The sequence below is a fragment of the Coptis chinensis genome, chromosome 3, assembly GCF_015680905.1.
Source record: "Coptis chinensis isolate HL-2020 chromosome 3, ASM1568090v1, whole genome shotgun sequence".
Lineage (NCBI taxonomy): Eukaryota > Viridiplantae > Streptophyta > Magnoliopsida > Ranunculales > Ranunculaceae > Coptis > Coptis chinensis.
In genome coordinates, this window is record NC_141458.1 from 101,435,218 (window position 1) to 101,447,527 (window position 12,310).

Below are 12,310 nucleotides of genomic sequence, written 5' to 3' on the forward strand. Positions count from 1 at the left end.
CGTTAATCATTTTTTGAGATTAGTTTAATACATTTGCATCCGGCCAATTTCTGATTTCTCGTTTATTATTCGATGAGGTTGTATTTGCATCTAGTTTCTGATTTCCCGTTGATTATTGTTTGAGGTTAGTTCAATGAATTTGCATCCAATTTCCGATTTTTCGTTAATTATTTTTTGAGGTTAGTTTAATACATTTGCATCAAATTTATGTTTTGAAATTAGTTCAATGTAGTTGCATCCGGTTTCCGATTTCTCGTTAATTATTTGTAAAGATTAGTTTCACGCATTTGCATCCTGTTTCCAATTTATAGTTATTTTTTTTAGGTTAGTTCAATACAGTTGCATCCAGTTTTCGATTTCCTAGTAATTTAATCTCTGAGGGTTAGTTCAATGCATTTGCATCCAGTTTCCGATTTTTCGAAAATTATTTGTTGGTGTTAGTTTGTTGTATTTGCATTCAAGTTTTGATTTCCCGTTAATTATTATTTGAGGTTAGTTTAATGCAGTTGTATCAATATTTTGATTGCCTATTAATTAATTTGTAAGATTAGTTTATTAGTTTAATGCTTGCATGTGCATCCAATCTTTAAAAGTCTCATATTTTTTTTGGAATTATCCCAAGTGTTTAGCAAATATTGGAGATTCTGTGAAGGCTCAAAAAATAGAGACAAGAGGGTATAGCTATAATATATATCTAAGGAGTAACTAAATCAATAGTTATATAATTTATTTAAGCCAACGTCCGTTTTAATTGAATCTCGTTATTCCGCTAAAATTGGAAATTATAAAATTCATAAATTTAATTAGAATATGTCGTTATTATTGTGGCCTATGGTTTTTGAAATCCTTAACTATGACTAAATTTTGCACCTCAAATTGATTCAACTTTATTTATTAGGCCCATATATATAGTGCATACAATACAATTTTATTTGTTTTTTGTGTACACTAGTACTTATTTTATGATTAGTTTATTTTTTTTTTCCTTTTTTCCCAGTCACATGTGTGGTTAACAAATGCATAAAGTAAATGTTTAAGCAACTCAATTCATTTTTTCATTTGTTCTTTCGTAGTTTCATTATCATTTTATAGAAAAAAACTTTGTTATGTTAAACTTCACCTGAGATTAGTGTGGAAACTATTCTTTGTGACATAAAGATTTTAGAAAAATCGTTTTTGGTTGAAAATATTACTTTTTGCAATTTAGTTATTTTTTTTAGGTTAGTTCAATAGTTGCATCTAGTTTTTGATTTTCTGGTAATTTAATCTCTGAGGGTTAGTTCAATGCATTTGCACCTAGTTTCTGATTTCTCGACAATTATTTGTTGGTGTTAGTTTGATGTATTTGCATTCAAGTTTTGATTTTCCGTTAATTATTTTTTGAGGTTAGTTTAATGCAGTTGTATCAATATTTTGATTGCATATTAATTAATTTGTAAGATTAGTTTATTAGTTTAATGCTTGCATGTGCATCCAATCTTTAAAAGTCTCATATTTTTTTTGGAATTATCCCAAGTGTTTAGCAAATATTGGAGATTCTGTGAAGGCTCAAAAAATAGAGACAAGAGAGTATAACTATAATATATATCTAAGGATATATATGGAGGGGTTGCCCAATCCAATTTTACGAGTGCCCGATACATAACCCAAAAAATAACTTACTACTTGACCATGTCATCGAATCAGAGTGGTGGGATCCAAGAAGGAAACCAATAATTGATCGAAACGGAAATATCAACTAGAGGTATGATTACTCAACTGTCCAGCACGAATATACACAACAGATTCCGACACAGTATTAGCAGAAACTGCCCAAAAATCCCGGAGAAGTACTGATACTTTGGAGGAACAAACTTGGGTTTTACAAGAGCGAGTTGAAGTAAGCATCAAGTAATCAACTTGTCGAAGTAGAAGTATCAAACAATCATGACTAATTTGGACCGTTGAGAAAACATTGACCATTCCACTCCACATCCAGAGTTTGCACAGTACACACATCGATCTACCATGTTCATGAGGACATGAACGCGCGTATAGCACGCAATTAATCTCTTAATTGCTCAACAGTATTCCCCTGCTTCCAAAGTCAAATGGGGCATAGGTTAACGCATTTGACATTAAAGGAATCTTGGGATCACCGGTCCCATACTCGGGAAGAACTTTTTTTTACATTTTAATAAGCAGGAACAAGTTGGCAGTTGGGCGACCATAAAGTAATGATAGTTTAAGAGATGGCCGGTACAGCGTCTTGGTCTTGGTTTTAAATTTGTGATGGTTGGGGATTGGTTTTCTATATCAAAGTAGAACGTGGCTGCCATGAATGCATTTGCTTATTCTCCCTTGAGACTGCAGCTTATACCTGCTTGTTACGTTCTTGCTTGATCATGAACTTTGGATGCATTTTTTAGTGCATGTTAATACATTGGATGCATTGAATAGTAAGTGTTAGATGCAAATATACGTACACATGTAATTGTCCAACGTATCCATCTCCTTTAGTAGGAGCAAATCTTGTGGTCACCATGCCTTATCTAATTAGGCATAACGGTATATCCAAACAATAAAATGGTCCCCAGGACCAGTTAATGCAATATTTTGAAGTCTAAAAGTACATTTATTAATGGATATAGACACTGCGCCTACAAAATTATGGAGGAGCAAGATCAAGCAACTTGGAGGAAAAATATATTGTCATTGGTGAATTGATCCAAGTTGTTTTATTTTATGAATGATGTATTGAGGTGGATTCTTAGCATGCATAATAGTTTTAAGGCACACAAGGTCAAGCTAAACTTCAGACATAGTAATATCCTAATTATTGAGGTGGATTCTACTTTCTAGTTGTACTCACGAATTTGCATCTATCAAGCACAAAAGGCTTAAATCTTCGTCGTGATGATTTTTATAAAGACCATTCATACATAAGATCACGAAAGTCCAAGTGGTTGGTGTGTAATGCTAATTAGTTCGTCAATTACATTATATTGATGAGGAAAGTTCGGTTCAGTCAAGGAAGAAAATTGAAGATCGAAAGCTTTTGGCCCCAGGTTTCATTTTAAAAATTAACATGTGTCTTTCGGTTCTCAAACCCAGTACTTTCCATCTCATAATAATTCGTAGAAAATATATTCACTAAATGTGATACATTGTAAACAAATCTTTCCAAATATGTTGAGAGTGCACTTTTTATTATTAGAGCAAGTCTAATGGGAAGCTATATGGGTTGCTAAAGGCGAATATAACACCCCAACCACAAAAATATCATTCTAAAAGAGCTGCTAAAAAGGGTCTTAAATTTGGAAGCTAAAGACGAATATAACACCCCAACCACAAAAATGTCATTCTAAAAGAGCTGCTAAAAAGGGTTTTAAATTTGGAAGGAGTCAAAAACCCAGTCAAAATTAAGATCTTTGCTAGCAGTTGTTATAATAAATTCAGGAGACGGACATAGTTTCTGCCGTCCGTCTAAAAAAATTTCAAAAAATAATAGACGGACGCCTGAAACTATGCCCTCGTATCATTTAACACTTTAAAACAGAAAACGCGATTGGATTGATTTTTTAATTTTGGAGAGCCAAATTTGACCGGGCAAGCTAAAAAGCCTGTTTGGTACTTAGGTGACACTTTTAGCAGCCCAACATTGGAATTGCTCTTAGATAGTGGTCATTTGAGGGTAATTTAGTAAACGATGCAATTAACGAGTGAGAAAATACAGTACATTCAGACCGTATATACGGGACCCGCGCAACAATTTATTATCCTTTTCCCTTCCAATCACATCTCTACAACAACCAATCTTCGTTCCTCTCTCTCTCACACACACACACATATATATATATATAATAATTGCGGCGTAAGAATCGGTCTCTTTCTTACGAAGTTTGTCTAACACCATTCTCCATCTTTCTCCCATTTTAAAACTTTAATGAAGAATAATAACTTGTTACCCGCATCACTGGTTTCTAATTTACAGGAAGTGTTAATTAATAGAAAGGCTAGTAATGATAATGAAGAAACTACTACTACTTGTACTACTACAAATGATGTTACTGTTGATTCTACCAAACCGGTTGTTTTAGTTACTAATGGTGATGGTATTGATGCTACCGGACTTACTGTTCTTGTTCAGGCATTGGTTGGACTTGGGCTTTTTAATGTTCATGTTTGCGCTCCTCAATCGTGGGTTTGCTTTCCTCCTTTTTTTTTTTTTTTTTTTTTTTTTTAGTAATTTGGGTTTTGAGTTGGGCATTGATTTGATGTAGGGATCGATCGGTTTCGGGTCACTCGATGACCCCTTTCGAGACGCTTATGGTTAGTCCTGTTGAGATTAGTGGTGCAACTGCTTATGAGGTTTCCGGTATGTTTTCATTTTCTTGTATATTGTGAATATGTGGGTGGTGCACTTTTGAAAAAGTTAATTACTTTGAATGGTTTATCTTTTATCAGGGACTCCTGCGGATTGTGTGTCTTTAGCTTTATCCGGTGCATTGTTTTCGTGGTCAAAGCCTGCATTGGTATGTTTTACACATTCATATGATGCATACTGTTTGTAGGTAGACATGTATCCATTATGGGAGATGAGATTAATGTGTTTTTATATCAGGTCATTAGTGGAATCAATAGGGGCTCCGGCTGTGGACTTCAAATGTAAGTGGTATCTTATACTATGCTAGCATGGTTTCTACATTCAAAAGTTTATCGCTGGTTTAAACTGAACCTACAAAAACATTGATCATCACGTCTTTGATTTGTGGGAAGTTTTCCTGTCTGAAACCTCCAGATCAAACTCTGGATTATTTGGGAACTTATCACAACTAATTAATGCCACAATGGTTATTGTGTGAGAAAGTTTTAGGTGTGGGTGTTTGATGGCTTATCGAATGAAGGCATGTGGTATAGTGGGCGTTGAAACATTATTTGAAATGTTTGGAATTGCGGCATTAGGGCATCTCCAGCAGAGCACTAATGTGTCTCGGTATCTTTTTGTTTAAGGGAGCAATGGAAAAAAATCTTCCTTTGCATTCCCTATATAGCTCTCTAGTTATTCATCTTAAGAGGTGATTTCAACAGACTTGACGTGTAACAGAAAGGTTTGTCCTGAACGAAGAGTTATCATTACACCTACTAGTCAGACTCTTGGAGATTGGACATTATTGTCACTAAAACCAGAATCTCCTGCGAGTAAGGTGTGTGGGTCAGAAGCATATGATTTCAAGGTCCTTGCTAGAGTATTGTCCTTCGTATTATTGAACTCCCTCGACCCACCCTTTAAAATTCTGACGTTGCCCTTTAGTTTGAAGGGTTTGCATTATGTCATTTTCCACTCTCGTTGGTTCTGCTATGATGTTATCTTTGGGCATATGGTGTTAGATTTTAGGGATTGCAATTGAAAAAATAGCTTGGAACATTTCATATTTTGTTGGTATTAGTGGAATATAAACTCTGTTTGGTTTCCTACCCTATATGGTATTGATATAGTGGCTTGACTGGTTGAGAGCATAATGGAGTGGTAAACAGACGTAAATTTTTTTGAGATTTTTTTAGGCATATTGTTAAGGATGCTGAAGGTCTGGACAAGTTTAGAGGAGTCCTAAGGGTATTGAAGGTCTGGGCACGTGGATACATGTGAATATTGAACGAATCTGAAATACTAGAGTTAGAGAAAACTATAAAATTTTTTTTTTGGTGTTACTGGATTTAATTCATGGCGAGTGTCTAGTAATTAGCAGGTAGTGCCAAAGGACAAGTGATTCTATATAAGTTGTGTATATAAAGAGGACTTACAAGGATTATAGTATTCACGAGCAATGAGTAGTGTAATATGCAAGTTACTGAGTAGGTTTAGTAATTGCCTTGTTCTTTTTTCTTTTCTGCACGTCTTAAATTGTATAACTGATTTTAAATTGTTCTTATCTTTTACTACCACACATTTCTTTTTCCTGGTTTAGGGACTAATTTTACTTTCTTATTCTAAAATGTTCCAGGTTTTACTCTGGAACAGCTGCTGGAGCTAGAGAGGCTTTAATATGTGGTGTACCATCTTTTTCAATATCATTGAATTGGTTTGTAAAATCTATCTGTTACTTTTGTCATCTTGTTGTTCTCTTATTATCTCTTTTTTATTTTTGTTAAGGCATTTCAATTCTATGTAGGAAGAAGAATGAAAGCCATGAAAGTGATTTTAAGGATGCAGTGGATGTCTGCTTACCATTGATACAAGCAGCTATAGGAGATATAGAGAAGGGAGTTTTCCCCAAAAGTTGTTCGATAAATATTGAAATACCCACTTCTCCTCTAAAAAACAAGGTATGTACTTGTGTTTTGGGTTTGACTTTACTTAAAAATCAAATTATGTGAAAATGGGGTCATGACGTGTGAACGTCATCACCCATAGCGATGAGTTTGTGTCTGGTTAAGGACTGGTTTGTGGAATTGTTATGATTCGGCACTTGAGCAATCATATTCTTAATACTACTGAGTGAAAATGATGCCAATTTATTACAGTAGTACTATGAGTTGCGACTGATTTTTCTGAGTTTCACATATTATATTATAGGTTTTGTTCAATGTTGGCGATGTTTGTTTTTAAAGTCCTTTCTTTCAGTCTTTCAGTACTTTAGTGCTGATATGATATTATCTTGTACTTTCACATGTCGGTAAGAATCTGAAATATTTCATAGTCTGTGATGCCTGTTTAGACGAACTTGAATATTTACTTTTGTAGACTTCCAAAGTAAATAAGTGGAGCAACTTTGTTTGGCTATGCCGTTCATAGCTTACTTTCAGAAAGTCTAGATGTACTTTCTGAAAAAGCTAACAGAAATTAGGTCTCTTTATCTGCCTTTTTGTACGTTCTGAAGAATAATGTATTTCTCTCGATTTCGTTATTTTCTTCCAGCAAATCTGTGGTGTCGTTATGGCTTTTGTTTTAGGGTGGTTGGTGAATTGATTTGTGGTTTTAGAGGGTGTAGGCGGTGAGCTGTGTGGTTTCAGTGATGGTGGTTTTATACATGTAGGTCTTGATTGCTTTGGTAGTGAAAAGTATCTGTTGATGAAAAATTAAATACTCTCGATGTGAGACTTATCTATTTTATAGTTTGGAAACCTAATTTCCCAGGTATGACCTGAGGCTGCGTAATATGATTATAATACATACTGTTCTCAACAATGATTTTAAAGTTATTTGTTTGCCTACCACAAGTGGTCTTAACCCCAGCCGTGACTACATGATATTGATTTCAAAGCTCTTAGTTGTGATGATGTACTTTCATCAAGAATATCATCTTAATAACAGTCGGAGAAGTTACAACCTCAATTAATTGTGAAATTGGGAAAATAAACCATCTGAAGTGTCCAAAAAAAAAACTATCAAACTTTACTCACATTAAATTTTTTTATATGAATGATCTGGCGTTGATCTTCATTTAACATCTAAAAGAATATTAGCATATTAGAGATGGTCGTGTGGGATAAGATTTTGTGCAAATAATATGTCTATTCATATGTACTTACCAATTTCCTTGCTGATAAGAACATCCTTATTATGGTGCCTAATCCTACAACACTATGAATGCAAGAGAAATTGGCAAACACCTTTTTATTATCTCTTTTTCAATCTTACGGTTCAAGCAAGTGCCAAGCAACCTATTTTTATTGAGTCATGTGGTTAAAATTAATTTGTATACAATTTTATACTCCCTATTTTGATTTTTAGTTGATGTGGAAGCATCACATTCTATCTTCCAGTTACATGGTTTTTATTCAATAATATGCTATATCCGTTTTCTTTTAGGGTTTTAAAGTTACAAGGAAGAGTCTATGGAGGTCTCCTCCATGCTGGCAAGCTGTAGCAGCAAATCGACACACCCCCGGTGGGAATTTCATGTCCAATCAACAAAGCCTTGGTATCCAGCTTGCTCAGCTCAGCCGAGACGCTTCGGCTGCTGTAAGTATTTTCCAGTTACGCATTGAAAACATTATTTCTTTGTGTTGACATTGATGATGATTTATATTTTGTTCCCTGAAAAGTTACTTTCCTTTTTCCTTTCAGGGTGCAGCACGCCGCTTAAACACCCAGAAGAAGAATGTGGAAATAGAATCAGTTGGGGCTGCAGGGAAATCCGATCAACGCGTAAAAAAGTACTTCCGTTTAGAGGTGAGTGAATTATGTGCTACTAAAAGTTCAAATACTTCATAACCAGTCATGGATGCCAATGCAGTTTCAGGTGCTCCCCACCCCCTCCCCCAAATTGTTCCAATACATTTCTTACATTTTTTATTATTATTCCTAGATAGACACTGGTTACCTTGTTTAAGACAGACCGGTGAACATTAGGTTATTTACTTGACTACTTGAAGGATAAACCAAAAAGGAGTACTAGAAGAAAGAATACTATCATTAAAAGTGCGTGGTTCTTTGATTGCAGTTCCTGGACAAGGAGCAAGAAGATATGGATGAGGATCTAGATTTCAGAGCGCTTGAAAATGAATTTGTATGTGGCATTTCTTTCTCAAAAGAGTTCCCTCAAACTTAATTTTTCAGTGGCTAATATGTGCACCTCATTGTTCAACAGGTTTCAGTAACCCCGTTGTCTCTTTCTCCAAGCGATGATTTAGAGTCTGCATCAAGTTGGATTGCTGCTACTATTTCTAAAGATGATTAAAAAGTCCCAAGATTGATGCAACCTGTAGTTGGTGTAAATTTTGGTGGTGGTAATTCTTGTTCAAGTTACAAATTAGTTGCGCTTAGTGATTCTGATTTGGATTTTGTTCCCGCAAATTTTTCCTCAAAAGTTAGTTTCTTGTGTATTTTGTGGAGCGCATGCTTCCTTGTAACTTAATTTAGGCATGCTATCCAATGCCCTTTCAATCTTCATCTCATTTACAGAATCTGTCGTCCCTTTGAAACAAACAGGTTTTCTGTTCTCTTAGGTTGAGTTGGTTTGTGTTGTAATGTTCATTTACTGACAAACGTATTCGTTTCCTTTTTTGGGTTGAGTTGGTTTGCTTGTTGTAATTGTTGTTCTGCATTGTACTTGAACCTGGATGCAGTTGAATCTCTAGTAAAATAGATGGATATAGTTGAATGAATTTCTTTCACTTTTTGGTCGGTACTTGTTTCTTGATAATAACATTGATAATAAAGTAACACGCCATTTATGCTTCCCCTGCCCCTTATAGATGATCGCGTCTTTACTTAGGGGTTTGCTATTCTCTGCATTGTTTACTGCTTTTACCAACAAGAGTCGCTCAATATCTAAGCAGCTTTTGCACAATCACTGATGACCTTCTGGTCGAAAATATTGTGGTGAGAGGATGAGAGTTCCATACTAAAAACACTTAAACAAATGAGTTGCCATGATTTGCATTCCCGATCGGTTTTCAGAAGCAAAAGAAGGATGAAAGTTGAGTATCTTCTTCTCAGTTCTCATCACACTGGGTGGGCCGTGGGCATTCTCAATTGCAGCCCAGTAAGCCCAATAGAATCAAACAAAGGAAGCTCCCCAATTGGTCCACCATCATCACTTTAAAAAAAAAAAACTCGTTTCTCTTTAAAAGAAAAGTTTCAATTCTCATAAAATCCGAAATCAATAATAAAAAAAATGTCAAAAAAAGAATTCAACGTACCGCCGGTGATTTTCCCATCGGGAGGAAACCCAAACATAAACATACCCAGCCAGCGTCGTCAGCCAATCAGACCACCTTTCAACCCAAACCAGAATCTCCCATTCATGTCATTCGACATGGGATCTTCAACAATCCCATCCACGTCATTCTCAACACCTCTTTTCAACACTCAATCCTCACCCGGTATTGGTAATTTCGAAGAAGAATTACCTTTACTAGAAGAACTTGGTATTAACACACGTCAAATCTGGAAAAAAACTGTATCTATTTTAAACCCATTTAAAATCAGTCCTAATCTACATGAAGATGCTGATTTGTCAGGTCCTTTTATTTTTTTAATGACATTTGGTTTGTTTCAATTGTTAGCTGGGAAACTACACTTTGGGATTATATTAGGTTGGGTTACGGTCGCCTCCTTGTTTCTATATGTTGTTTTTAATATGTTAGCTGGAAGGAATGGGAATTTGGATGTGTATCGTTGTTTGAGTTTGATTGGTTATTGTATGTTACCTATGGTCATCTTTTCGGCTTTGTCCTTGTTTTTACCACAAGGGGGTGTGGTGGTTTTTGGATTGGCTGCGCTTTTTGTGATTTGGTCGACCAGGGTTTGTACTAGGCTTTTGGTGGAGTTGGCTTCTTGTGGCGATGAACATCGAGGTTTGATTGCTTATGCCTGTTGTTTGATTTACATGTTGTTTTCGTTGTTGGTTATATTTTGAAGAGTGGAGGGTTGGTTGTAGTTTTTCTTGTTAAGTTTCTGCTTTGTATAATGACCTACTTGACTGAGGTTTTATATGGAATTGTTAATGATATTTAGGCTCAAATCTTTTATGGTTATAATCATTTGTTGTTATTGCATTTATGTTTTCTGTTTTGATTAGTAATGTCGTTTGTTCATGTCAAAAAAGAAAAAAGAAAATCCTATAACTTGTGAATCAATATACGCTAGAAGTTTAATAATATACGTTCATGAAAGAATAATACAAGAAAACTAAATATTCACGCAAGACCCCTTGTATCTTGGTTTTGGTTTTGGTTTTCCTTTAGCGGAAACCACAGGAAGGAGCCACTTTAACATTTTATAGTACATGGTCATCCCTACCTTCTTTATCGTGTTTCTGAAAGTTTGAAGTATGTCCAAGGATTGGTCTTCTAACCTTTTCTGGTACGGAAACTCTAAATGAGGCTTTGAGAGTTATTGGACTCGTTTATACTAAACAAGGTGAGATGTGGATACAACTTAACACTTTATTGCAACTGACCAAACGAAAAACATAAGTACTGGCGTGGCTGATCCTTCTTATTAGGAGCATGTGGTGTGGGTTTTCAAGCTATATGGCATCATCTTCAAAATGGTTAGTTGTATATGACAACATCTTTCCTCTGGTTGGAACTTTAAAGCCGTAGGTTTGAGAGTTGAGACAAGAGTAATTGCTTTAGCACCTCTTCTTGTTGGTATTGTGTTTTATTGAAGCAAACAGTTTAGGTGTTTCCTTTTGTTGAATTGAGTTTAGATAATTGGGGGTTAAATTCTCCAGCATGCAGATGCATTGCTTACCAGATTTTGCTTTTACCTTTAGCTCCAGTTTAGGTTCCCAATACGATGTCTCTTCTATTTTTTTGTCATCTAGTGCCATTGTTTACCTAATGCGGAAGTTAGGGAAATCACGATCTAGGCATAGCCTTTTCAGGCTGGTCACTGGTATACTCTGGTTGGTCTGGTCTATCTTGCGTGGAGAGAGTTATTTATCTCATTTTGTATGTGCTAATAGTGCCAGATAACTTTCTCAAGGATGGTGTGGTTGTCTTGCAAGATACAAGTGTAGCGCCTAGAGGGCTAAGGAGGTGTGAGATTCCAGATATGAAATATCAGCAATATCAAATTTTGGGTATATTAGTGGTGTGAGATAGGCTTTGAAATCAACTTTCGCTGCAAAATCTATTTATGGGAGTTTTGTGGTCAATTGGATAGAAGATGATAGTGGCTCTTGGAACCTAAATTTGGGGTGGAATGTAGCATTTCCATTGTGGAGGACTTAAGGTTGAATTGGAGGGTCTGGTATAATTCCTTTGAGTGGTAAGTTGAAGTTCAGATGGAAAAGGTCTGGGTCTTTGCTCTACGTTCATAGTTGTTTATATGTTGTGTCATAGAATTTTATGGCGAATAAATGTGTAACAAGTATGCAAACCGTGCTACACATCGGTTTTCTTAAGTCTCACCCGTCCCTCTAGATCGATAGTTAGTATGGTTTTTTTGGATTATAATTGTAAATCGTAATTGTAATTATATAGGAAAGACTCATCTATTTATTTTTTTAAAACAAAATGGGAGATAATTATGTTATTTAAGTGATATTAGGGAGGTTATTTTAAATTATCAAAATGGGGGTAATTATTTAATTTAAGTGACATTAGATAGGTGTTTCTAAATTATTAATACAAAAAGGACCTTATTCAAATTATATTAATAAAAGTGGGGTTTATTCTAAATTTAGTGAGAGATAAATTTAATGAGGGAGGTGTTTCTAAATTATGTAAATAAGGAGATCTAAATTAGCCTACTCGATAGTGGGGAGGGGTTCCTTAAAACCCGGCTATCATATAGTGTAGAGATTTAAGAAGTGTTGCTAACTTACTACATCAGCTCAATGTCCTGTGCCTAGGGAAGCAAGGGTATATTTCT

The 12,310-nt window shown here is 35.3% G+C and overlaps 2 protein-coding genes across 2 annotated transcripts; both read left to right on the top strand.

The window, feature by feature from the left end:
* Positions 1 to 3,735: 3,735 nt before the first annotated feature.
* On the top strand, positions 3,736 to 9,090 carry LOC147512224 (Survival protein SurE-like phosphatase/nucleotidase). The gene is made up of 10 exons (XM_086595205.1): positions 3,736 to 4,179; positions 4,263 to 4,357; positions 4,447 to 4,514; positions 4,604 to 4,647; positions 5,985 to 6,062; positions 6,153 to 6,306; positions 7,793 to 7,945; positions 8,051 to 8,155; positions 8,427 to 8,492; positions 8,574 to 9,090. The coding sequence occupies exons 1-10, from the start codon at positions 3,926 to 3,928 to the stop codon at positions 8,661 to 8,663; spliced, it is 1,107 nt and encodes a 368-aa protein (XP_086451331.1). The 5' UTR covers positions 3,736 to 3,925; the 3' UTR covers positions 8,664 to 9,090.
* A 429-nt stretch (positions 9,091 to 9,519) lies between these two features.
* Positions 9,520 to 10,464, top strand: LOC147512225 (uncharacterized). Its single transcript, XM_086595206.1, has one exon. It carries the CDS (start codon positions 9,603 to 9,605, stop codon positions 10,344 to 10,346), a length of 744 nt encoding a protein of 247 aa, XP_086451332.1. The 5' UTR covers positions 9,520 to 9,602; the 3' UTR covers positions 10,347 to 10,464.
* Positions 10,465 to 12,310: the final 1,846 nt, after the last annotated feature.